The sequence below is a fragment of the Asterias amurensis genome, chromosome 14 (assembly GCF_032118995.1).
Source record: "Asterias amurensis chromosome 14, ASM3211899v1".
Classification (NCBI taxonomy): Eukaryota; Metazoa; Echinodermata; class Asteroidea; order Forcipulatida; family Asteriidae; genus Asterias; species Asterias amurensis.
In genome coordinates this window covers 4,073,542-4,099,711 of record NC_092661.1, presented here as the reverse complement: position 1 = coordinate 4,099,711, position 26,170 = coordinate 4,073,542, and the positions used below count along the sequence as shown (strand labels likewise).

General features: G+C 38.9%; 2 protein-coding genes across 2 annotated transcripts; both read right to left on the bottom strand.

The window, feature by feature from the left end:
• Positions 1–2,801: 2,801 nt before the first annotated feature.
• On the bottom strand, positions 2,802–13,242 carry LOC139947502 (organic cation transporter protein-like). Its single transcript, XM_071945430.1, has 10 exons — positions 12,781–13,242; positions 10,137–10,283; positions 9,460–9,592; positions 8,506–8,674; positions 7,472–7,616; positions 6,219–6,319; positions 5,682–5,896; positions 5,132–5,240; positions 4,159–4,371; positions 2,802–2,935 (listed from the first exon to the last, which is right to left on the bottom strand). The coding sequence occupies exons 1-10, from the start codon at positions 13,222–13,224 to the stop codon at positions 2,806–2,808; spliced, it is 1,806 nt and encodes a 601-aa protein (XP_071801531.1). The 5' UTR covers positions 13,225–13,242; the 3' UTR covers positions 2,802–2,805.
• Positions 13,243–13,557: 315 nt separating this feature from the next.
• LOC139947501 (organic cation transporter protein-like) lies at positions 13,558–25,812 on the bottom strand. The gene is made up of 10 exons (XM_071945429.1): positions 24,790–25,812; positions 22,149–22,295; positions 21,258–21,369; positions 20,616–20,784; positions 19,842–19,986; positions 18,918–19,018; positions 18,006–18,220; positions 16,650–16,758; positions 15,983–16,195; positions 13,558–15,629 (listed from the first exon to the last, which is right to left on the bottom strand). Exons 1-10 carry the CDS (start codon positions 25,153–25,155, stop codon positions 15,500–15,502), a joined length of 1,707 nt encoding a protein of 568 aa, XP_071801530.1. The 5' UTR covers positions 25,156–25,812; the 3' UTR covers positions 13,558–15,499.
• Positions 25,813–26,170: the final 358 nt, after the last annotated feature.

Below are 26,170 nucleotides of genomic sequence, written 5' to 3'. Positions count from 1 at the left end.
TTGAATTAACTCCAGTTTGTAGAACGGAGACGTTAAAAAAAATTCCGTTCATTTTGCCATCATGACATCATTAGATGTCAGGTCACGCGAATTCAATGCTTATAGGTAACCAAAGATTATCTCCTGCACCACGTGTCATCGAGTCGTTATGTTTGCTCTTTCTTGTAGCTCTTTGGTCGGACACTTCCCCTGCATGTGTGCAAAAGTTGCTGTTTCTGTAAAAACAAATTCCCACGATATGGGCCAAGAGCTATGCTATTTATTGATTCCTTACGTTTTCTGACATCTTGTGCAAAGATCATTGCGACAAGCGTAATTACACCGACCGAATTCAAAACGTAAGGAGTCTCGAAACGGCTTGAAATAGTGCACGACTGCATGCAATTTCCTCACTTAAAACGCATGAAAACGGCTTTGATCTGTACTCATCTTTCTCATACATACAGCTTATAGAATCGGCTCGGAAATGCGACCACCGTTTTCCATACTTTTTGGAAGCGTCTAGGATAAGCACGTACCGCTTCTCCATGCTTACTTACAATTGAACATTTCTGGAAACAGTTTTCTGATATGCATCCACTTTGTTATTCAGTATGTTGAAAATCGCTTGAAATGTGCGACGGCCGTTTCATATAATGCATGAGCAGCACTTAAAAGAAGAAATCAAAACTGTTCTTTGCGCCGGTGACATGTCCCCTATACAGCATGTCAATATTACATTGGTCGCTTAGAAACGCAACATGTTTCTTATTCGTCATTGTCGAAAGAACCATAAACCCGAAGATACTTGTGTAAAAGGGTAAATAAATATCAGTTTTTAAAGGCAGTGGACACTATTGGTAATTACTCAAAATAACTATTAGCATAAAACCTTACTTGGTGACGAGTAATGAGGAGAGGTTGATGGTATAAAACATTGTGAGAAATGGCTCCCTCTGAAGTGCCATAGTTTTTGAGAAAGAAGTAATTTTCCAAGACTTTGATTTCGAGACCTCATATTTAAAACTTGAGGTCGATGACCGATTGAGCTCAAATTTTCACAGGTTTGTTATTTTATACACCTGTTGAGATTTGTTGCGCAACCCTGGTAGAGGGAAACCCCAAGGTCTGAACAACCAATCTACACGATGCAAGGCTTCGTCCCTAGATTTAAACTGGAGTCCACATCAGTAAAGATCACATGGTAAAATGTGCACTTTAGTTTGTACTGGTGAATTATTCATGTTTGGAGCATAATTAAGTAATCAAGGATTCCAACAGCCGGTGTGGATGTTTTGTTATTGTCATTAATTTATGAGCTAGCAACTATTAGTGCAACTTTTGACATTACAAACAATGTTAGCTCTCCAACTACAATACACCGTCACTGAAATTCATTAGTCAATTTTATAAATAACTACACATAACAATTAAATAAGTACCAATAGAAAATAAATCCGAAAAAACAAGTCTTTACGAAGTGTCTCTTAATTTAAAGATAAATAGAAGTATACATTTAAAAAAGAAGAAAAAAAAATCATTACCGACCAAAACATAGAAACATACAAATTTCATTTTCATTAGGGAAAAAGGGAAATAACTCAAATGGAAATAAAGTAATTAATAAATTGGTACTTAACAGTTTATATTTCAAATATTGAAATACCAAACGGGAAAATTCAAAAGTTAAGCTTCGAGAATCGGGAAAACGTTTTGTACCAACTTCATAGGCTCAGAATTCTCCGGAGTTTGTCAAGGTCCAAAAAAATCAATGACACATTTCAATTCACAGGACTCGGGGAAGTACTGAGTATACAGTGCTACACACATCGGTGTATATGGGTAGAAACCAAAAATTAATGTTCTTTATCCCCGATGCAAATTTAACATCTATTAAATCGTTTGCAGTACCCGCTGCTAAAACATAGGATTCGAACTGCCTCTAGCTACCGGGCAATCTCGGTGGTCTAGTTGGTGTGACGCTGCTCTAGAATTGCAAAAGGTCGTGGGTTCGAGTAAAAATGCCTGTGATTTTTTTCACAGGACTCGGGGAAGTACTGAGTATACAGTGCTAGACAAATCGGTGTATATGGGTAGAAACCAAAAATTAATATCATTTCAATTATAATGTTGTCTTTATTTTTTTATTTTATATTATGCTTATCTTTGTTTACGTCGATTTGGGGGTTCATAATTCCTTTCTCGACAAAGGAAACAACATCAATTGGAAAGAGCCCCCATATGACATTATTATCCCAATTTCACGGCAAAAGTTTTATTATATCATCATTTATTGGGCTCTTTCTGAGCGTGATGACGTCATTGGATGCAAACATGGGAACTCTCATTCTTTTGATATTGTGGAATGGTCCATTGTTTATTTATCTCCTCAAAACCTCCAAAAATGGAGAAAATAAAAAGATTCATAAAAATTACATCAAATAATACAGTAGAAGGGATAGAAACTCGTAAATAAAGAAACGGGAAAACTCTGACACTCTCGGACGACCCCATACCAAAATGAAAAAAAATATGAAACAATGTTAAAGGTTATCAAGGACGTTAAACTCACGCTGGCCATCATCTGGGAATAGCAATGAATTAAATAGCACATGACGTCAGAAGGAAGACACTTTATCAATGGTGGATTGTTTTTCGTGCACAACCTTAAATACAAGCTTATAAATTTATTCAATCTACAAACATAACTTTTAAGACGGCGTCTCATAAAGTTGCATTTTTTCAAAATTTGAAACCGGTGCCACATTACATAAATTTCAGTGTAAAAAAAACCCACCGGCACGCTGTTTCCGAATTGAATTAAGACTACACGTTGAGCATCCTCATCTCTGATCCTGCTGGATCTTCTTTCTCATCTTCAACGTCTTCATCTTCGATCTGTTCAAACTTCTTTCCACATCCTGGAAACGCGACCATTTGGCGAAAAGTCATATTCCTAAATTAAAAAAATTCATAAAATAACAATAAATAGTTTTTGTATAGCGCATTTCACAATCACCATCATTGCGCTTTTATACATTTAATCTCTGGTTTGTGATTATTTTATATATTTTTATCTGTTTACTTGTATTTGTACCTTTATTGTTTTATGATCATATTTGATGGATCTTATTTTTGACCTTTTAATTATTTAGCTTTTTGAAAGCGCCCGGGAGCATTTTTAATGGATTTGGCGCTATATAAAATGTGTTTTATTATTATTATTTTTATTATTATTTATTGGACCAATAACATCCCTTTAATCTTTCTCAGCTTCTTTGGGAGTAAAGACATTATTTTATCATACTGCCTCCATCCTGGTCTTGTTCCTCGTATCGAATAACAATAATGAATGCTAAAAATATTTTTGCAAACAGGAACCAGGCTGTTCTGTTCTTCCAGCCTCGGTTTGGTAACATTGATATCAATGGGAGAATTCAAGATGATCGACAGGCAGGACCAGAAATGACCCGGATTTCGGATCACATGAAGCTTGACTCATTTTTGGGATCAGGCAGAACCCAGGGAACTCCAAAATTTATTTTACAGTACCTCGAACTCACACTGCCCAAAGACGGATCAGGCCACATGGAATCCATAACCGGGTTGGCATCGGAAGTTCCTTATTTGTTTGTCAGCATATTGCGCTGCAGGACCTTGTAACACATTCAATGGTGCTATGTTAAAGGAGTAGATCTCATAATTTAAAATGTATAGTACCACATACCTTGCGGGAAATACTGTATGTTAAAGGCAGTGGACACGTTTGGTAATTGTCAAAACAATAGCCTTCACAGTTGGTGTACTTCAACATAATGCATAAAATAACAAACCTGAGAAAGTTTGAGCTCAATTGGTCATCGAACTTGCGAGATAATAATGAAAGAAAAAAACACCCTGTCACACGAAGTTGTGTGCGTTTAGATGGTTGATTTCGAGACCTCAAGTTCCAAATCTGAGGTCTTGAAATCAAATTCGTGGAATTTACTTCTTTCTCCAAACCTATGGCACTTAAGAGGGAGCCGTTTCTCACAATGTTTTATACTATCAACCTCGCCCATTCCTCGTTACCAAGAAGGGTTTTATGGCAATAATTATTTTGAGTAATTACCAATACTGTCCACTGCCTTTAACGCGGAAATGCCCGCTTTATAAGAAGCGACTTTTACTGTTACTCACTTGCCAAACGCTTCCCCCTCCTCCATGGTTTGAGGTAGCTTTGTTCCCAGTGTATCGGGCAGTAGAAGCGTGGAGACACCAGCCAGCAGAGCAAAACTTCCAAAAACAAGGAACGGAAACTGGAAGAAAGTGACGTCACCAAGATAGAGGACATACGGGGAAGCAATGGAGCCTATACGGGACACGAAGGAGCCCATTCCCACACCTACATTCCTGGTGGTACGACAAAACAGAGAACATGGACTACAGATGCATCAGTTTGACCATATCAAGACGTAAAGGCACAAGACGCTATTGGTAATGCTCAAAGACCAGTCTTCTCACTTGGTGTTTTGAACATATGCATTAAAATAACAAACCTATGGACAATTGAGCTCAATCGGTAGTCGAAGTTGCGAGATAATAATGAAAGAAAAAAAAACACCCTTGTCACACGAAGGTGTGTGCTTTCAGATGCTTGATTTCGGTATCCTCAAAATCTAATTCTGAGGTCTCGAAATCAAATTCGTGGAAAATGACTCCTTTCTCGAAAACTCACGTCACTTCGGGAGCTGTTTTCTCACAATGTTTTATATGCTATCCACCTCTGCCCATTACTCGTTACCAAGAAAGGTTTTATGCTAATAATTATTTTTTAGTAATTACTAATAGTGCCCACTGCCTTTATTAACTTAAAAACTGACTTCGTAACGAGCATTAGAGAGATGTTGATAATATAACGAAGTAACGTAGTTTTTGAAAAAGAGGTAATTTCTCACTAAAATAATAAAAAATATATTTTTCTTATCTGAAAGCACACAAATTCGCTCAACAAGGGTGTTTTTTTTTCATCATTTTCTCGCAACTTCGATGATCGATTGAGCCCAAAATTTCACAGGCTTGTTATTTTATTGTTATGATGGGATACACCAAGTGAGAAGACTGGTCTTTGAAAATTACCAAACGTGTACCCTTATAGACGCTTTCATTTTACCTGACGGGCGTCGGGAAGAGTTCTATCGTGAAGAGGTAGACAATCGCATACGACCCTGAGATGCACAACTTGCCGATCATTGCGATAACTAATATTAAAGTGGTCGAATCTACGGAGAAAAACACAAATAATTTAAAGATCGGGTGATGTTGGGAACACAATGCTTGGAAAGTCAGTAAAGGTGCAGCCGAGGGCACCCTACTGAGATCAATGGCGTATTATTTGCAAACATTCTATATTATGAGCGTTCGTTTAGCTTCCCTGGGTCACACCGGTCTTTCCCGGTACGTTCGAATTGCTTTGACGGGGCTCACCCGGGACAACCCCCAGTGCCACTCGGGTCAGCCCCCATCCTTTATTTAGGTTTTTACATGCCTATAGTGTAGGCCCTCCATGTATGTAATGTAGGTCGACATATGGAAGTTTACAACACTCACCGGTTGGAATGGCCATCGCGCAGAGCAATGACACGCCCCCATGAATTATGCAAATCAGCCACTTACGGTTGACTCTACCCAATAGCAGCTGGCATACGATACGGTTAACATACCTGTTGGTATGGCCATGGCGCAAAGTAACGACACGCCCCCAATGGTCATGAATGTGCAAATCAGCCACTTCCGTCCGGTTCTATCCAATAGCAGCTGGCATACAATATAGGCGGGAATTTCAACGGCACCGGCGAGAAAGAACGCCAAGTACGGATCTTTGCCGAGATCCTCCGAGAAAAAGGACAGACCGTAGTAAACTAGATTGTTGCTCAACCTATATGTAAAAGGGAGAAGATTGTAGTAAACTCAACAAGGGGAAAAACATACCTTCAGATAGTCACCTTGCACTTGGCCGCCATATTGATGAAATGTGCAAACGTAAAAGGTTATCATTGGCCGATAGCTGTTCGCAGTGTGTAATGTGTGCACTTTTCATTGGTTAACATCAAAGATGACGTCATGTGCACTACATCATAATTGGGCGCTTTGTGCAATCAAAAGAATTTGCCATGAAGTAAATTAAGAGAAGTTTTTGAAAGCTCAAAGAGTATTATATAATGGTCTACATAAATTGTGTGTGTGTTTTAAGAGCTCACCAAATGAAATAAATGATGAGAGTTTTCTTCCTCATGTTAGGATATCTCATCAGATCAAAGATGGTGTACGTCTTCACCGTCTTGGTTTTTTTTCCAATGATCTGAAATTAATAGTAGATTTAACACTAGACACTATTGGTAATTGTTAAAGACCAGTCTTCTCACTTGGTGTATCTCAACATATGCATAAAATAACAAACCTGTGAAAATTTGAGCCCGTTTGGTCATCAAAGCTGCGAGAAAAAAACACCTTCTCACACGAAGTTGCGTGCTGCAGATGCTTGATTTCGTGACCATAAGTTCTAAATCTAAGGTCTCGATATCAAATTCGTGGCAAATTACTTCTTTCTCGAAAACTTCAGAGGGAGTTGTTTCACACAATGTTTTATACTATCAACAGCTCCCCATTACTCATATTCAAGAAAGGTTTCATGCTAATAACTATTTTGAGTAATTACCAATAACTAATTGCCTTTAAGAATCTTGAATTTATTATAAATAGTATATATTCGGCCAGTTCTCATGGAAGTCCCCAAACACACATTATAATTCTGTATGCTCTAGCAATGCACGAGGTTGTTGGTTCGACTCCAACCCGAGTGAATTGCCTGCTGCGTTTTATTTTACAAAATCCAAGAAAGTACTGAGTATGCAGTGCTCGATACACCTCATGTTATGCAAAACTAACATCTTTTAAAACAAAACAGCAGTATACCAACAATATAGGAATTTAACAAAATACCCTTTAAAGGAACAATGCAGAATTGGTTTTTGTCAACAAAACAGTCGGTGGCAGTGTAAGCACTTTATTTAATTCACCATACATAAACTGACAGACCTGTATAAGTTTGCGATCGATCGGCCATCTGGTCACGAGAGAATAGCGAAAAACCGATTCCAAATTAATTTTGCATTACGTCGATGCCAAAATAAAAATGAATAAAACGCTCACTGAGCGATAAACCCCAAACGCGAAATTAGATTATTAGATTATTTATTTCTCATCAAAATGAAATTTCAGACAGAAATATTTCAAGGGATGTTTTCTGATTTCATCATCATTAGACCGCGTAAGTTTGAAATAAATCTGTGATCTTCACCAATCTTCTTGTGTCTTACCAATTCTGTAACGTTCCTTTAATTAACGCATATCAAAGTATGATCTTACCATTATAAGTAAGTTATATTTTAAGATTCTCGGCATCGTCAAACAGAAAAATTACTTGACAAGATAATGATATGGGAGTGTTTACCTTTTCTCCAGTTTGTGAAGAATGATCACGGAACACACTTTCTGGTATCTTCACTTTGTTTATTTTTGCCGCCTTTCTGACGATCTTCTCTACTTCTGCCGTCTTGCTTTTAGATAACAACCATCTTGGAGACTCTGGTACGATACTGAAGTGCAATACAAGAATAAACAAACTAAAAAAACACACGCCAAGAACATCAACATTAAAGTGGTGTATTCGACTACCCACCGCTGTTAAAGGCTCTGGACATTTTTAGTAATTGTCAAAGAACAGTCTTTTCACTTGGCGTATCTTAACATAAATGCGTAACCAAACCTGTGACAATATGAGCTGAATTGGTCGTCGGAGTTCCGAGAAAACAATGGAAGAAAAACACCCTTGTCGCACATGTTGTGTACTTTCAGTTTTTTTAATTGAAAACGTCAGCTAAGGCATCTCATTTGAGTGAGAATTACTTCAACAAACACTACGTAACTTTAGAGGGAGCCGGATCTTTATACCTAGTAAGTTTTTATGCTAAGGATTATTTTGAGTTTTTACCTATAATTTACAGTGCCTCAAAATAAGTGAGGCCTTTTTTACGGGGGGGGGGGGGGGGGTTGGTAGTCACGTCTCAAGGAATCTTGTACTATTTTACCTTGTTGCGAGGCATGTGATCACTGCAATGTATAGACCATGTGAACTTTGTTTACAACAAGTGCTGTGACCCTGTACATTCTTTGGCTAGTCTGGCAGGCAAGATACTGCACTGGCCATATGGGAAAGTTGATACTTTGTGTCATATTTTCCAGATAAATCCAAGAGTTATAAGTGAAAGCTGGACAAGTTCTGAGATGTGCCCCCTTTCATCATATCAGAATTAGACAGTGCAATCTCCATAAAATATACGATTTTATGATTTCTTCCATTAGGCTGTGTACAAATCGTGCCTGCAGGAAGTCCAGGCTTGGTGGCTCTGTTGTAAACCTGTCATCATAGATCACATCGCTTCTATACGTTCTCTCTGCAGTTCATAATCATACCGGCAAACTTACAAATAATAAGCCAGGAATATAATCGGTGGGATGGATATCGCCAACTCGATAGTGTGCCAGTCCCGCAGTCTCCACGCTATCAACGCCATAGACATGTACCCAATGGTGTAGAAGTAATCGATGATTATTCCTGCAGTGGCCCGCTGGCTCTTGCCTACCATCTCAGTGGCTGGAAAAGAGAATAGCACACCAAGCATTAAGCGCAGCAGAGAGGAGAATACACAGAGACGTAGTCTCTAGCCAAGTCTCTCCAGTCACTTTGTTATGCTCTTGCTAGCTCCAAACCACTTGGCCCTTTTTTTTATTTTAAACTTCGTTCGATGCAAGTTTATTCCCAAACGAGGCTAAAATTCACTGTGTATTAAGGAGCTACAAGAATAAAACATTATGTTAAGTGAAAATAACTCAAGGGGCTTAAAGACACTGGACGCTATTGGTGATTGTCAAAGACCAGTCTTCTCACTTGTTGTGTCTCAACATAAGCATAAAAAACCTGTGAAAATTTGATCTCAAATTGATTGTCGAAGTTGCGGGATGATAATGAAAGAAGAAAAAACACCCATGTCACACGACCTTGTGTGCTTTCAGATGCTTGATTTCAAGACCTCAAAATCTAATATGTCTCAAAATCAAATTCGGGGAAAATTATCTTTCTCGAAAACTAACGTTACTTCAGAGGTAGCCGTTTCTCGCAATGTTTTATACTTTTAACAGCGCCCCATTAATGACCAAGTATTTTTCTATTCTAATAATTATTTTGAGTAATTACCAATTGTGTCCACTGCCTTTAAGGTGGGAATTTATTTTACTCTTCAAACAGTTTAGATTGTAGGGTGGAGGAAATTATGCAACAGGTACGGAGTTCAAAGAGACGCAGTGGGTGAAATTAAGTTTTCAAATAATGACAATTAAGGCAATTCGCTCCCTTTCGCAATTCGCGTGAAGTATGCTAACCGGGCTTAAAAAAACATTCACCTATCACTATGGCAACAACAAATGTTCCAGATGCAGAGACACCGAGCAGGAATTGCATGAAACAGAAAAGGGCGAAGTTGGGGACGAACGACGCCCCAATTCCGGCAGCAACCTGGGGAATAACAATAACACAAAATGATACTTTGAGGTACATCGCAAGCTGCAAAATTTCACCAAAAACGCACTGGACACTACTGGTAGCTACTCAAAAGAGTTGTTCGAATAAAAACTTACTGGGTAATCAGCAATTTTTTTTTTCTGTCATTATTATCTCGCAACTTAGACGACCAGTTGAGCTCAATTTTCACATGTTTGTTATTTTATGCATGTTGAGATACACCAAGTGAGAAGACTGGTCTTTGGCAATTACCAATAGTGTCCAGTGTCTTTAAGGGAAGCTTTCCATCATTATTTTAAAACCATGTAAGTCGATTTCACAAAGAGTAAGGACTCGTCTTATCTCGAGTTAAAACGAGTAACTCGTCCTAACTTAGGATTAATTTTAATGTATGCAGGCTACAGTGCAGGGTTGGGACTCGTCCTAAGTCCTAAAATAAGTCCTAAGTTAGGAAGAGTTTTGTGAAATCGACGGCCGGGTCTTTAAGAAACTACCAACATTGATCCACCCTGCACTCCACAGAGAGTCTCACACTTACCTGGAGAAGGATTGCCAGTGTGAACGACTTCTTCCGTCCAGCAAAGTCAGCGAATTGGCCAAAGATTAAGGACCCCGTCATCTTACCGATGAGGACAAGCGTCTTAGATAACTGCCTCTTAACCTTGTTTTTACACACCAAGTCCCACTACAATAGAAAAGGGAAATAATTTGTACTACTACCAATAATAACCGTAATTATAACGCCTTTTTTTGCCAAAGGATACAAAGCGCCAGGTTATTATTGCAAGGAGTGGGGCAAAGTTTTAGATAAAAGACTTAATGCTTAGCATCTTATAATGGTTTGCAAGGTGCTGTGGTGCAATATGCTGCCAATTCAGCCAGGAACACCGGGGTGAACCCCTTCTCTTTTCGATAAGTGCACTGGGTTCCTTTACATGGAGTTTACACATCACATCGGACCAACAGATTTACGTCCCATCTGAAGGACGAAGCAATGGTCAAGTGTCTCGCTTATGGACACAGGTGTAACGGCTGGGGATTCGAAGAAACGCTTGAGAATCAGAAGTCAGAAGCTTTGTGGTTTATATTGAAAAAGAAAATGTAAAAGAAAATATGATATTTGGGGTTGAACAAAGAATTGACTAGAGTGGGATTCGAACCAACGACCTCCGGATTAACGTGCCGGCGCTCTACCAACTGAGCTATCTAGCCCTATACTGGCGGTGTTCCTATTTTTGTCAATATCTTTGTTCGGGGTGCCAGTCAGAAGCCATACAACCGTTAACTGCCGTGTAGCCACGGATCACACCCAATTACGATACAACCTGGGAAGCGGCAGCGAGGGGATCACCTTAAGGGGATGCGACTTTTTGTTTCAGATATCAATATAAACCACAAGGGAAACTGACTGGGTAAATTTGTAAATGATTTGGGGGTTGAACACAGAACTGACTAGAGTGGAATTCGAACCAACGACCTCCGGATTAACGTGCCGTTGCTTCACCAACTGAGATAATGTGAACTGAAGAAATAATCTATGATAATATGAACTAAAGAAATTGAACACCATTTTGTCATATGTTTTTTTCTGTGTCTTGTTTGCACACATACATTGGCACATATGTACAGGCTTATGATAGTTGTATTTGCAAAGTTAGGACAATGCAGATCATTGGTATAATACTTAAAAAATCTAAAAACAAAAAATATGTAAAAAAGGACTGCAGTTGCTGATTGTATGACCTACTTTGAAAAGGGATTGTTTTCGAAGTAGTATGGTTTAGACAGATTAATTTTACCCAAAACATTTTAATGGGTTATCAATTTCTGTACGCGGTAAAGCGTACACACAGAGACAGATATTGACATTAGTATGATTAAAAACATTTTCAGAGGTTAATCGAACTTTATAACAACAATTAGTAACCTATTGATAGCATATCTAGATTAGGGTCTGCGAAATATGTTTTTCAACAAGTTTAATAATAACAAGGCGTGACATGGCCTAGCGGTTAAGAGCACCGGATTTAAGCTCTGGTGTTTGATCAGCAGAGTGCTATGGTGCATACAGTAGCCACAGCCACAGTCATGAACACCAGTGCGAACCCCTACACTTTTCGACAAGTGCATTGGGTTCTTTTACATGCGTTACATAACACATGGGACCAACGGCTTTACGCCCCATCCGAAGGACGAAGCAATGGTGTCTTGCTTAAGGACACAAGTGACACGGCTGATGATTCGAACCCACACGCTGCTGATCAGAAACACCAGAGTTTGAGTTCGGTGCTCTTAACATGTCATATTTCCAGGTCAAATTGAAGAAGAACAAGGAGCCATTCCTAACATGATTTGTTTTGTATACATACTGCATCTCTTTGGAACTCCTTGCCTGGTGCATGTTTCCATCCATCCTACAATTAAGACTGATTTAAAGGGGTGGATTTCACAAAGGTAGTCCTAACTTAGGACTAGTCCTAGGCAATGCTAAGAGATAGGACTGGTCCTATCTCTTAGCATTGCCTAAGTTAGGACTTAGGACTGGTCCTATCTCTTAGCATTGCCTAGGACTAGTCCTAAGTTAGGACTACCTTTGTGAAATCCACCTCTGGACACTTTTGGTAATTGCCAAATACCAATAGTCTCACTTGATGTTTCTCATCATAGTGCATGAAGTGACAAACCTGTGAAAGTTTGAGCTCAATCGGTCGTAGAATAATGACAGTAATAAGAATAATGTCAGAAAAACACTCATATCGCACAAGTTGTGAGATTTCAGATGCCTTGAATTAGACCACTCCGCTGAGGTAAATTCAAAATGAGTGAGAAGTTACTTCTTTCTCAAAAACTACGTACTTCAGAGGGAGCCATTTCTCCCAATGTTTTATACTATCAACAGCTCTCCATTGCTCGTTACCAAGTAATTTTTTATGGTAAATGTTATTTTGAGTAATGACCAATAGTGTACAGTGCCTTTAAGAGGAATACCATTGCTACCTTCAGCTCCCCTGATATTTTCATAATCAATAATAATTGTTCATCTTGTATAGCCCCATACTAAGAGTGGCCTCGTTTTGGGCGAACTTGCATAACAAAAAGTTATAATAAATGAATAGAATAAATGTAAACACATGGAAAGACCCCTTGTTTTAATCATGCTTGACCCAATTAAGGAAGCTCACCTCAGAAACGGCAGTTTTAGTGTACGAAGTCGAATCATACACCCATTCATCGCATGGAATAGTCTCCCGTGGTTCGTCCGGACTACACTCCAAACCACCGGGGCCGATGGAAATGTTGTACCGTCTACAGCTGTCCCAGCTCCCGTCATCTTTCCTCGGCACTGCGCACGACATCAAAGCCTCCTCGGAGGTATTGTAGGTGTACCCATCGTAGAGGCTACAATGATGGTCCGGTGAGGCACTGAGGAAGGTATTGCCGAGGCTATGCCAGGCACATGGGATAGCCAGGAGGCATAGAGTGAAATAAACCACCTTTTGGTATCTACCAAAATCCCCTAAGTATTTCAGAGCTTCGTCGAAATGCATGGTGACTTCTAAGTTAGTTACGAGCTGTATATAGCCTATGTATGAATGAGCTGAGTGCAGACAGGAAGATCTCACCATGAACACACAACTGCGAAATGGGGCTTGTATTGTGGCGTACAGAAACTAAGAACCATAGTTTATTCTACGACAAATTGTCGGAATGAATGTGATCATGTCGACTGAACGCACTGTAGCAATCCACTGTTGCGTATAAACCTTTGAAGATGAACAGAACTTTTTATTAAAGCGGCATACGGCTTACAAAGACTTTAAAGTAAGGTTTTACCAAAAAAGAAGTGCAAACAGAAATAGTTTGTTTAGAAGACTTTCACAATAGGACAAAGGGCAACACAACGCCCAATGAGCAGCACTATAATGACGCCCGGGGCTTTTTGTTGTACACACTGGATTTTGCATTCCTTTTCGAAAAAAAAAACTGATTTCAAAGCGCTTCCCAGTCGTAGTGGCCTCTTAGTTTTATTACAAAATACTTTCAATTCTCAGACCGTCACCAAAACGATTACCTACTGAAAAATAGTATTTGAAGAAAATAACAGATATGTAAGTAAATAATACTAATTTGTCCCATATGTATCATGTTTTTCTAATTTTTGCTTTTGTTGTTGACAGTATTGTTTTTTCCCGAACCACGTGATTCCCGAGTCACGCTAAATTGTAGATATTTGTATATATAATAGAGGTATTCATTTAACTATTTAATTATTTTGTTTATTGTTATTATTATTGTTATTTTCTGAGCTTCTGTTACTTACTGTGCCTGTTATATATTAGAAGTATTTACTGGAGTGTCTTTTGATAGTGTGTTTATTTGATGTATGCCTTTGCTGATGAATGTTGAATAAACGGAGTAATATAACTCCACATCAAGAGAAAAAAATAATAATAATAATGTAATAAATAACCACATAAATAGATAGGTGAACATAGATACCCGATAAGTCAAACAAACATTACGTTTTAAAAATAGTACTTTAAGAAATAAACAATAGAAAGTAATTACTTGAGAAAAAAAATGAACTAAATAAATTTTAAACAAAAATTAGAATAAAGAAAGGAGTATTTAAGAGGCTCTTGAATAAGTTCGTTTATAAATACAAATGTAATTTCATTCAAACCAATTTCATTTAAAATAGAGGAAATAAATACCTATTGATAAATATAAACATAACCAAACGTGTACCTTCCCTTTAAGAGTCTCTTCTGAAATTTAATTTAAAGATAAATAAAATTACACATTTTAAAAAGAAAAAAACCCTTCATTACCGACCAAAACGTAGAAACATTTATAAAATATTAAAATTCCAAAACAAGAAAATTTAAAAGTGGAGCTTCGAGAATCGGGAAATCTTTTTGTACCATCTCCATCCATTGGCTTAGAATTCTCCGGAATTTGTCAATGCCCAAATACTTTACGTAGATTTTGGGGTTCACAATTCCGCTCTAGACGAAATAAAAACAATCGGTTTGAAAGAGCCCCCATAAAATGACATTGTTATCCCAATTTGGCGGCAGAAGTTGTATTATGTCATCACTTAGGGCTCTTTCAGAGCGTGGTGACGTCATTGGATGCTAACATGGGAACTCTCACTCTTTTGATATTGTGGAATGGTCCATTGTTTATTTATTTCATCAAAACCTAAAAAAAATTGGGAAGATAAAAGGATTAATAAAAATTAAAGGTTGTCATTGACGTTCAACTCACGCTGGACATCAACAGGGAAAAGCAATGAATTAAATAGCACATGACGTCAGAAGGTATACACTTTATCAATTGCGGATTGTTTTCCATGCACAACCTTAAATACAAGCCTTTAAATTTATTCAATCTAAAAACATCTTTTAAAGACACAGGACACTATTGGTAATTGTTAAAGACTAGCCTTCACAGTTGGTGTATCTCAACATATGCATGAAATCACAAACCTTTGAAACTTTGAGCTCAATCAGTCATCAAAGTTGCGAGATAATAATCAAAGAAAAGAAAGAAAAAAAACACCCTTGTCACACGAAGTTGTGTGCTTTCAGATGCTTGATTTTCAGACCTCAAAGTCTTAATCTGAGGTCTCGAAATCAAACTCGTGGAAAAATTCTTCTTTCACGAAAACTACATTACTTCAGAGGGAGCCGTTTCTCACAATGTGTTATACTATGAACCTCTCCCCATTACTCGTTACCAAGAAAAGTTTTATGCTAATAATTATTTTGAGTAATTACCAATAGTGCCTTTAAGATGCGTCTATAAAGTTGCATTTCTTAAACAATTGAAACCAGTACCACATTCCATAAACGTCAGTGTAAAACAACGGCACGCCGTTTCCGAATTGAATTAAGACTACACGTTGAGCATCTTCATCTCGGAGCCTGCTGGATCTTCTTTCTCATCCCGATCGTGATTATCTTCGATTTGCTCAAACTTCTTTCCACATCCTGGAAACGCGACCATTTGGCGAAAAGTCATATTCCTATAAAAAAAATAAAAAAATAACAATAACTATAGTTTTTGTATAGCGCATTTCATAATCACCATAATTGCGGTTTTATACATTAAATTCATGGTTTATGATTATATATGTTTACCTGTTTACGGAAACGGGTCAGACCCCACGGAACCCATAACCGGGTTGACATCTTATCTACCAACTATTTTATTTAGGGGTTCGCTCCGAAGTTTGGCAGCATATTGCGCCGCTGCACCTTGTAACCAATTCCATGGTGCTATGTTAATAGATCTCATAATTGAAAATGTAGCCACACATACCTTGCAGGAAAACACGGTATGTGCGCTTTATAAGAAGCGACTTTTACTGTTACTCACTTGCCAAACGCTTCCCCCTCCTCCATGGTTTGAGGTAGCTTTGTTCCCAGTGTATCGGGCAGTAGAAGCGTGGAGACACCAGCCAGCAGAGCAAAACTTCCAAATACAAGAAACGGAAGCTGGAAGAAAGTGACGTCACCCAGATAGAGGACATACGGGGAAGCAATGGAGCCTATACGGGACACGAAGGAGCCCATTCCCACACCTACATTCCTGGTGGTAAAGGAAACAGAGAACATGGGAACATACTGATTCACGAGAACATGGAACATTAAGTACTGATGTATCATTTTCTAAAAATAATTATTAGCATAAAACCTTACTTGGTAACAAATAATGAGGAGCTGTTGATAAAACATTGTGAGAAACGGCTCCCGTAGTAACGTAGTTTTCAAGAAAGAAGTAATTGTCCACGAACTTTACTTCGATACCTTAGAATTAGATTTTGAGGTCTCGAAATCAAGCATCTGAAACCACAAAACTTCGTGTGACAAGGATGTTTTTTTCTTTCATTATTATCTCACAACTTCGATGACCGATTGAGCTCAAATTTTCAAAAGGTTTGTTATTTTATGCATATGTTGAGATACAGCAGGTGAAAAGACTGGTCTTTGACAATTACCAATAGTGTTAAGTGTCTTTAAACTTATAGACGATTTCATTTTACCTGACGGGCGTCGGGAAGAGTTCTATCGTGAAGAGGTAGACAATCGCATACGACCCTGAGATGCACAACTTGCCGATCATTGCGATAACTAATATTAAAGTGGTCGAATCTACGGAGAAAAAAAAAAATAATTTAATGATCAGGGCCAAATTCCATAGAGCTGCTAAACACAAAAATTTGCTTAGCATGAAATTTCTTCATTGATAAAACAGGAATACCAACCAAATTTCCACGTGATTTTCAGGATTAGCAAACAACAGCTGAATACCAATAACAAGCAATATGCAACAAATGAAAGTTTGATTGGTAATCCTGTTTTTATCAAGGAAGAAATTTCAGGCTAAGCACATTTTCGTGCTTAGCAGCTCTATGAAATTGGGCCCAGGTGTTGGGGAAAACAATGATGGGCCAATGAGCAACACCTTTTTTAGCCTGAACATCTGACGTCACACTGGAGACTTGTGAATAATGTCAGAGAGTGGCCTCTAGCCTAGGTCATATTCCCGTCCGCGTATTTTGTTTTCCTATGACGAACGTGGGCAATTTACATAAATGGGCGTAGTTAACTATACATTTTCCCATGCACATGCGTACTTCGACGTAATAATAATTGTGGAAATACACTCACGCATGTTAAACATGTACACATACACGCATACACGTACACATGTTACATGTACACATGTTACATGTACAATGTACATGTATATTTAGTACCATTCACCGTGTAAAACTGCGTATTTGTAACTCTACCTTTTGTCCATAAAATGCGTCGCGCTTGCTCTCATTGCCAAGTCTTGATTGCCCGATAAAATATGTTTGGATATGGTTGGGAGGGGGAGGGAGGGACATTATGAAAATAGACCATGGATGGTATATCTCCATGGTTGGACCATGGAGGAAGAAATAGGAGCCAGACTGGTTCATCACAACCTGTATAAGAAGAAAGGCAGGTTGTGTGGTCCCCATTTATTTACCACAACTATTTTCATTCCACATACCACCACCAGTGGCCAAAAGTCCCTTGCGGTCATCACTAAAGCTCGTGCATGCGCGAGAGTGTTTTTTGGGGCAAAAACACGCCTATTTTATGTTAATTGCCCACGTTCCGCCCATAATCACCTTTCAACTACATTCATTTCAAACACAGTTGAATCAAACATACCAACATTTACATACACGTACAAGAACTGTATACAATACACAAGACACTGTATGCAGACAACCGAAAGTGAACTTTACATATCAGTGTTTTAATTGGTCGGATGTGATTTTTGTCAGCTGCACCAACATTAAAGACAGGGTACCAGTGAGTCTACTGCCCTCCAGCCAAGGGCGCCCTACCTAAATACTTACCAGTTGGAATGGCCATCGCGAAGAGCAATGACACGCCCCCTGTCGTCATGAATATGCAAATCAGCCACTTCCGTCCGGTTCTATCCAATAGCAGCTGGCATACAATATAGGCGGGAATTTCGACGGCACCGGCGAGAAAGAACGCCAAGTACGGATCTTTGCCGAGATCCTCCGAGAAAAAGGAAAGACCGTAGTAAACTAGATTGTTGCTTAACCTACATGTAAAAGGAGAAGATTGTAGTAAATTTAAAGGCAGTGGACACTTTTGGTAATTGTCAAAGACCAGTCTTCTCACTTGCTGTATCTCAGCATATGCATAAAATAACAAACCTGTGAAAAATTTAGCTCAATTGGTCCTAGAAGTTGCGAGATAATAATAATAAACAAACACCCTTGTCACACGAATTTGTGTGCTTTCAGATGCTTGATTTCGAGACTTCAAAATCTAATTCAGAGGTCTCGAAATCAAATTCGAGGAAAATGACTTCTCTCTCGAAAACGACGTTAGTTCAGAGGGAGCCGTTTCTCACAATGTTTTATGCTATCAACAGCTCCCCAATACAAGTTACCAAAAAAACTGTTTATGCTTATATTATTTTGATTAATTACCAATAGTAGCCACTGCCTTTAACAAGGAGCAAAATACCTTCGTATAGATCCCTTGCATTTGCCGCCAACTTTGATGCAACGTGCAGACGTAAAAGGTTATCATTGGCTAATAGCTGTAAGCAGTGCGTAATGTGTGCACTTTTCATTGGTCTACATCAAAGATGACGTCATGTGCAATACATCATATTGGGCGCTTTGTGCAATCAAAATAATTTGCCATGAAATGAATTAAGAGAAGTTTTTAAAAGCTCAAAGAGTACAATATAATGGTTCACATTTATTGTCTGTGTTTTAAGAGCTCACCAAATGAAATAAATGACGAGAGTTTTCTTCCTCATGTTGGGATATCGCATCAGATCAAAGAAAGTATACGTCTTCACCGTTTTGGTTTCCTTTCCAATGATCTGAAATTAATTCAAAAACATTTTAACCTGACATAATGTTTAAATGCATCAAACGTTTCTTAGATTGTGTATTCTAATTACGAGTTAAAGGCAGTGGACACTATTGGTAATTACTCAAAATAATTGTTAGCATAAAACTTTCTTGATTACGAGTAATGGGGAGCTGTTGATAATATAAAACATTGTGAGAAACGGCTCCCTCTGAAGTAACGTAGTTTTCGAGAAAGAAGCAATTTTCCACGAATTTGATTTCGAGACCTCAGATTTAGAACTTGCGGTCTCGAAATCAAGCATCTGAAAGCACACAACTTCGTTTGGCAAGGGTGTTTTTTCTTTCATTATTACCTCGCAACTTCGACGACCGACTGAGCTCAAATTTTCACAGCTTTGTTATTTTATGCATATGTGGAGATATACAAAGTGAGAAGACTGGTCTTTGACAATTATCAATAGTGTCTAGTGTCTTTAACCTGAAATACTTATGCATCAAACGTTTCTTAGATTATGTATTCTAACTACGGATTAACTTGTATGAAGCAAGGGTGTTTTTTCTTTCACTGTTTTCTTGCAACTTCGATGACCAAGTGAGCCCAATATTTTGTATACAGGTTTGTTATTTTATGTATGTTGGGAAACACCAAGTGAGTTAATACTGGTCTTTTACAATAATTAAAAGTATACACAACCGTTTAGGTAAGCCGGGTACAGTTAGGTAAGCTGGGTACAGTCAAGGGTGGTAGGCTTTGTCTAAAAATACCGAAAAAAATTAAATAGGGCTGATATTTGCTGAGTTTGAATAGTATACGGAATTGGGAGTGTTTACCTTTTCCCCAGTTTGTGAAGAGTAATCGCGAAACACACTTTCTGGTATCTTCACGTTGTTTATTTTTGCCGCCTTTCTGACAATTTTCTCTACTTCTGCCGTCTTGCCTTTAGATAACAACCATCTCGGAGACTCTGGTACGATACTGAAGTAAAATACAAGAAGAAAAAAAAAGAAACTAAAAAACACACACCACAAACGTCAACAACAACAACAACAACAACAACAACAACAACAACACCAACACGGTGCACCCAGTCCGACTACCTACCCCGTTAAAAGCACTGGGCACCTTTGGTATTAAATTGTCAAAGGCCAGTGGTCTTCTAACTTGGTGTATCATATAACAAAGTGAATATTTGAGCTCACTTTGTCGTCGAATTTGTGAGAGAATAATGGAAGAGAAAAAATCCATGTCAAACAAGCTACAATGTATGTGTGCTTTCAGATTCCTGAGTTCGAGAATTCAATTCAAATGTTCAGTGAGAAATTACTTCTTTCTCAAAAACTACGTTACTTCAGAGGGATCCGTTTCTATTACCAAGCAAGTTTTTATGCTAACAATTATTTTGAGTAATTACCAAGAGTGTCCAGAGGCTGTTGAGGGTAGCAGTCTTGTCTCAAGCAAGCCTGTAATATTTTACCGTATTATGTAATATCACCCTCCACGTTTTTAACGTGGCGTGTCACATACAGGTGAGGCTAGTCATTATAGCAATGGACAGTTTCCTTCGGTGGTTTATAATCGTTTATTATCATGCCATCAAAACTTACAAATAGTATGCCAGGAATATAACTGGTGGGATGGAGATCGCCAGCTCAATGGTGTGCCAGTCCCGCAGTCTCCACGCTATCAACGCCATAGACATGTACCCAATGGTGTAAAAGTACTCGATGATCAATCCTGCATTTGCACGCTGGCTCTTGCCAACCATCTCAGTGGCTGGAAAAGAGAATAGCACACCAAGCATTAAGCAGAGCAGAGAGGAGAATAAACGTAGACGTAGTCTCGGGACAAGTCTCTTCAGACACTTGGTCTTTTAATTTGTTTGACTTGTGTTTGATGCCAGTTTGCCCCGAACGGCCTGAAAAAAAAAACAATTCTTAGACTAGGTAAAAATCTACTCTAAGAAAACATTTGAAACAGTGGGGATTTAGGAATTTATCTTCCTTTTTAACAAGTTTAGACTGTATTTAGGATGAAATCATGCAAAGCGTTACAAAGTGGTGCAGTCATGGAATAAAATTTAGTTTTACAATGTGATTACGTCTGCATACCTTTTTGTAATGATTTTTTAGTTCTTAATTGACCCTTATATGCAGGCTAAATAAAGGGGGGGGGGTGGTGTAAAAAAAACTTGCTTCACTTTCGCAATTCGCGTAAAATATGCTAACCGGGCTTTACCAATCATTCACCTATTACTATGGCAACAACAAATGTTCCAGATGCAGAGACACCGAGTAGGAATTGCATGAAACAGAAAAGGGCAAAGTGTGTGACGAACGACGCCCCAGTTCCGGCAGCAACCTGGGGGATAACACAAAAACACAAAAACACCTTTAAAGATGTACATCGTAACTGCATCATTTCACTTAGAGGCACTGGACGCCATGAGAAACTTTTGGGACACTTGGTGGCAGCAGACTGACCAAGTAAACTCCATTGTTCTCGGTCATGTGCGCACGCTCAGAACTACGTAAACAATAGAAATTTACCCGGTAAGTCTGCTGCCATCTAGCGCCCCAAAGTCTCCCATTGGTTACTGCTCAAAATAACTGTTGGCATATGAAGATCATTGGTAAGATAAATCAAAGTGAGAAACGGCTCCCTCTGATGAAGTAACGTATTTTTTTTTTTTTAGAAAGAAGTAATTTCGCACTATTTGAATTGACTTCGAAACCTCAGCTGAGGTAACGAATGCAAGCATTTCATGAAACCACACAACTTGTGCGACAAGAGTGTGTTATCTTCCGTTGCTGTCTCACAACATCGACGACCAATTAGAACTAAACATTTTCACAGGTTTGTTATTTTATGCATTATGTTGATATACACCAGGTGAGAAGACTTGTCTTTAACTACTAATAAAGGTGTCCAGGGGTGGATTTCACAAAGAGTTAGGACTAGTCTTATCTCGAGTTAGGACCAGTTACTCGTCCTAACTTAGGACTATCCATGCAATTTGTATATCTCATAGGACTAGTCCTAGACCCCTGATAGTGCCTTTGACCTCCATAATTCAACTGAAAAATTTGAACAAATACAGAACTGACCAAGATTTATTCACCCGAATATTTCACACTTACCATAAGAAGGATCGCCAGTGTGAACGACTTCTTCCGTCCAGCAAAGTCAGCGAATTGACCAAAGATTAAGGACCCCGTCATCTTACCGATGAGGACAAGCGTCTTAGATAACTGCCTCTTTACCTTGTTCCCACACACCAAATCCCACTACAACATAAACGGAAAAACCTACGAATAACAATAAACACTCGGAAAAGTACTGAAGGCTATTGCAAAAAAAAGGTGCTTTTAACTTTGTCTTAAATAAATTTAATGTTTGAGCTTGTTTAATGTTGTCCGGAAGACTAAAACCAAAATTCTGCTGCTGCAAAAGCTTAAATTTCCACGTTCTGAAATGGCCTATACACTTTGTTGATAGTCGTTGCCTGAGTGGACGATCAGGACATCACGTGGGAGTGGGAACGACAAACTCGACTATTTATACGACCCGCCGTCGATTTCACAAAGAGTTAAGACTCGTCTTATCTCGAACTCGTCCTATTTCAGGATTAATTTTAATGTATGCAAGCTACAGTGCAGGGTTGGGACTCGTCCTAAGTCCTAAGACTAATCTTAAGTTAGGAAGAGTTTTGTAAAATCGTTTTGTGAAATCGACGGCAGCACACATACAGACTTTGGCCGTTGAGTCACGTCACCGTTGCCGCAACACACCGTCAGCTGCCGTTCCCTGCCGCAAGCCAATCCGCCAAATAGCGTTCCCACCCGTCAGCGAATTTTGATTTTGCCCCTTTCGCTTTGTCGCCAACGTTTTTAAATTCTCACGTTCGTCACATTCCGTTGGGTATTTGCCGCTACTATGTGAGCCAGCGTTTAAAAGAGTCGTGCACTATTTTGCTTTGTTTAATATCAGAGGGATAATATGGGTGGGTCTGTTTTTATAAATATGACGTTTACAAAAAATCTGCCCAAACAAACAACAAAATAATAACAATAAACCAACGCCCCCGTAGATATATGGAATGATACAGTCTATGATCTCAGCAGGTTACTGCACTTTAAAAAAAATTGTGAAATGTTGAAACAAACAAAAATAATAAAATAGATAATAGCATTACACCAACGCCCCGTAGATTTGTGGTATGATACAGGGTGCGTTCGATTAGCTGCCCCGGGTCGACCCCGGTGTGTGGCGTTTTCTTTTTCCAGGACGAACGTGTGCAGATAATTACCCACGTTCGTCCTGGAAAAAAACCCGCCACACACCGGGGTCGACCCAGGGAAGCTAAACGAACGCACCCATAGTCGTTGATCTCAAAGACTTTGGCTCCCCAGGTTCCTGCACTTTAAAAAAATACCTGATGAAATAAAAACAATTTGTCGTGTCACACTCGAAAAAAAAAGTACCCAGTGTTGCGTAAAATTGTACTCTTTGTGATGTGATGTTCAAAAGGGAATGTGGTGGTTTGAAGGGTAAAACGCTACGCAACAAGTTGTCGATCTATGCGTCAACTTTCTTACCAAACCCTAGTGTCAAACTATACTCATCAAATAGCTACCTTATTACTCAGTAGTTGGGCAACATTACCCGAAGTGTTGAGTACAAAAAAAATTTGCATTTTGGCCGCAAACACGGACCATATTAAAAAACAAATACCCTGTAATTACAACTATGCTGTTGTTAAAAGGCAGTGGACACTATTGGTCATAACTCAAAATAAATATAAGCATAAAACCGTACTTGGTAACAAGTAATGGGGAGAGGTTGACAGTATAAAACATTAGGAGAAACAACTCCCTCTGAAGTGACGTAGTTTTTGAGAAAGAAGTAATTTTCCACGAATTTGATCTCGAGACCTTAGAATAAGATTTTGAGGTCTCGAAATCAACCATCTGGAAGCACACAACTTTGTGTGACAGTAGTGTTTGTTTATTAATATTATCTCGCAACTTCGACGACCAATTGAGCTCAAATATTCACAAGTTTGTTATTTAATGCATATGTTGAGATACACCCAGTGAGAAGACCGGTCTTAGACAATTACCAATAGTGTCGCACAACCATGGTGCTTCGTAAAATTGGGGAGGTATTGTTTTCTGATCTACCACCAGCCAGGTTTTTGATGGATGATACCCAAGCCAACATCCGTGGACTGTAAAGGGTGTAACCCTGTTTTCAGACACAGGAGTAGGTGGCAACGGCCCATTGAAGAAGACAACATAGATTGTAGCACACACCTTGAAGTGGCCTTCAGGCTTTGTGTGACTGGCGACTTGCATACAAACAGACACAATATTCTAATCAATAATAATGAAAAGTGAGTGAAAAAGTGGTGGCAGGATACGGACATTTTTCCAGGGTCGGTAGAGAACGAGATGAATGATATTTTTTTAAGGATGCTTTTGGTAGCCGCCCACTCCATGATGCAGAATAAAATGAGAAGTTTAGCTGTAAGAAAATTGTTCGTCTTGAATAAAACATCGTCTGCATGGTGGTGGCTGGGGTAGTGTGGGAAATTTGATTTGAAGATTAAATCAACACATGTTTTAGTTTAGTTTTATTACGCTTTACACTGGTATACAAATATAAAAATTATACATAAATAACGATTCAAAGAATCAAAATAGATTGAAATAAATGTGGAAACTTGAGCAGACCCCTTGCTTGTTCTATCATGCTTAAACCTCATTCCGGGAATCTCACCTCAGAAACAGCAGTTTTAGTGTACGAAGTCGAATCGTACACCCATTCATCGCAAGGAATAGTCTCCCGTGGTTCGTCCGGACTACACTCCACACCACCGTTACTGATGGAAATGTTGTACCGTCTACAGCTGTCCCAGCTCCCGTCATCTTTCCTCGGCACCGCGCACGACATCAAAGCCTCCTGGGAGGTATTGTAGGTGTACCCTTCGTAGAGGTTACAATGATGGTCCGGTGAGGCACTGAGGAAGGTATTCCCGAGGCTATGCCAGGCACATGGGATGGCCAGGAGGCATAGAGTGAAATAAACCACCTTCTGGTATCTACCAAAATCGCCCAAGTACTTCAGAGCTTCATCAAATTGCATGGTGACTTCTAAGTTAGCTACGAGCTGTACAGGAATCTATGACCAACTGAGTGCACACTGCGATCCATGAACACACAACTGCGAAATGGGGATTTATGTGGCATACAGAAACTAAGAACCATGATTAATTCTATCAACAAATAATGTCCCTGCTACACAGAATAAATGTGTTCCGGTCTACTGACGTAATTTCAAATCACTGTGGCGTATAACCTTTGTTTGAGAACTTTGTGATTCTACGGCTGAGAAAAGGCTTTAAATAAGGTTTTAAAAAGAGAGTTCGAAACCTTTAACAACAAGCTCAGGGTGGCATGCGGTGGTGCTCAATGTGGCGTGGTACTGCCCCCATCTCCTATTGTGACGGTCCTCTATACTATTAAACTAATGGTCTTTATCCCTGAATGCAAGTAGTAGGATGGGCTGAAAAAGGTTGACTCAACAGAGGGCGCTATCAGAAGAAATTTCTGTACAATTTCGTTGGTTGACAGAATCTCTGGGCTCTGGCTGAAAGTAAATTTTTGAATTCAGACTCACCCAGTTTATTTTCAAACTTCATGGAAATAGTACAGGCTTCTGGTGAGATGCCTGAGGACAGAAAAAAGCATAACATAAGCAGGAACACCCGGGCAGACAAATGGACAATTCAAAGATGTTTATAGGACGCGGTTTTTAGATTTGTTTGATGTGCTTAAAGGCAGTGGACACTATTGGTAATTACTCAAAATATTTATTAGCATAAAACCTTACTTGGTAACGAGTAATGGGGAGAGGTTGGTAGAATAAAACATTGTGGGAAACGGCTACATCTGAAGTGCCATAGTTTTCGAGAAAGAAGTAATTTTCCATGAATTTGATTTCGAGACCTCAGATTTAGAACTTGAGGTCTCGAAATCAACCATCTAAACGCACACAACTTCGTGTGACAAGGGTGTTTTTTCTTTCATTATTATCTCGCAAGTTCGATGACCGATTGAGCTCAAATTTTCACAGGTTTGTTATTTTATGTATATATTGA

Excerpts from the sequence above, each read along its gene's own strand:
- LOC139947502 (XM_071945430.1), bottom strand. The coding sequence starts at position 13,224 with ATGGTGAGATCTTCCTGTCTGCACTCAGCTCATTCATACATAGGCTAT. Across the intron at positions 8,675-9,459 it reads TGAATGTTTTTTTAAGCCCG|CCACTGAGATGGTAGGCAAG; the intron begins GTTAGCATACTT and ends TCTCTTTTCCAG. Across the intron at positions 6,320-7,471 it reads CTTCACAAACTGGAGAAAAG|ATCATTGGAAAAAAAACCAA; the intron begins GTAAACACTCCC and ends TATTAATTTCAG.
- LOC139947501 (XM_071945429.1), bottom strand. The coding sequence starts at position 25,155 with ATGCAATTTGATGAAGCTCTGAAGTACTTGGGCGATTTTGGTAGATAC. Across the intron at positions 22,296-24,789 it reads CTAAAACTGCTGTTTCTGAG|TGGGATTTGGTGTGTGGGAA; the intron begins GTGAGATTCCCG and ends TTTATGTTGTAG. Across the intron at positions 20,785-21,257 it reads TGTTGTTGCCATAGTAATAG|CCACTGAGATGGTTGGCAAG; the intron begins GTGAATGATTGG and ends TCTCTTTTCCAG.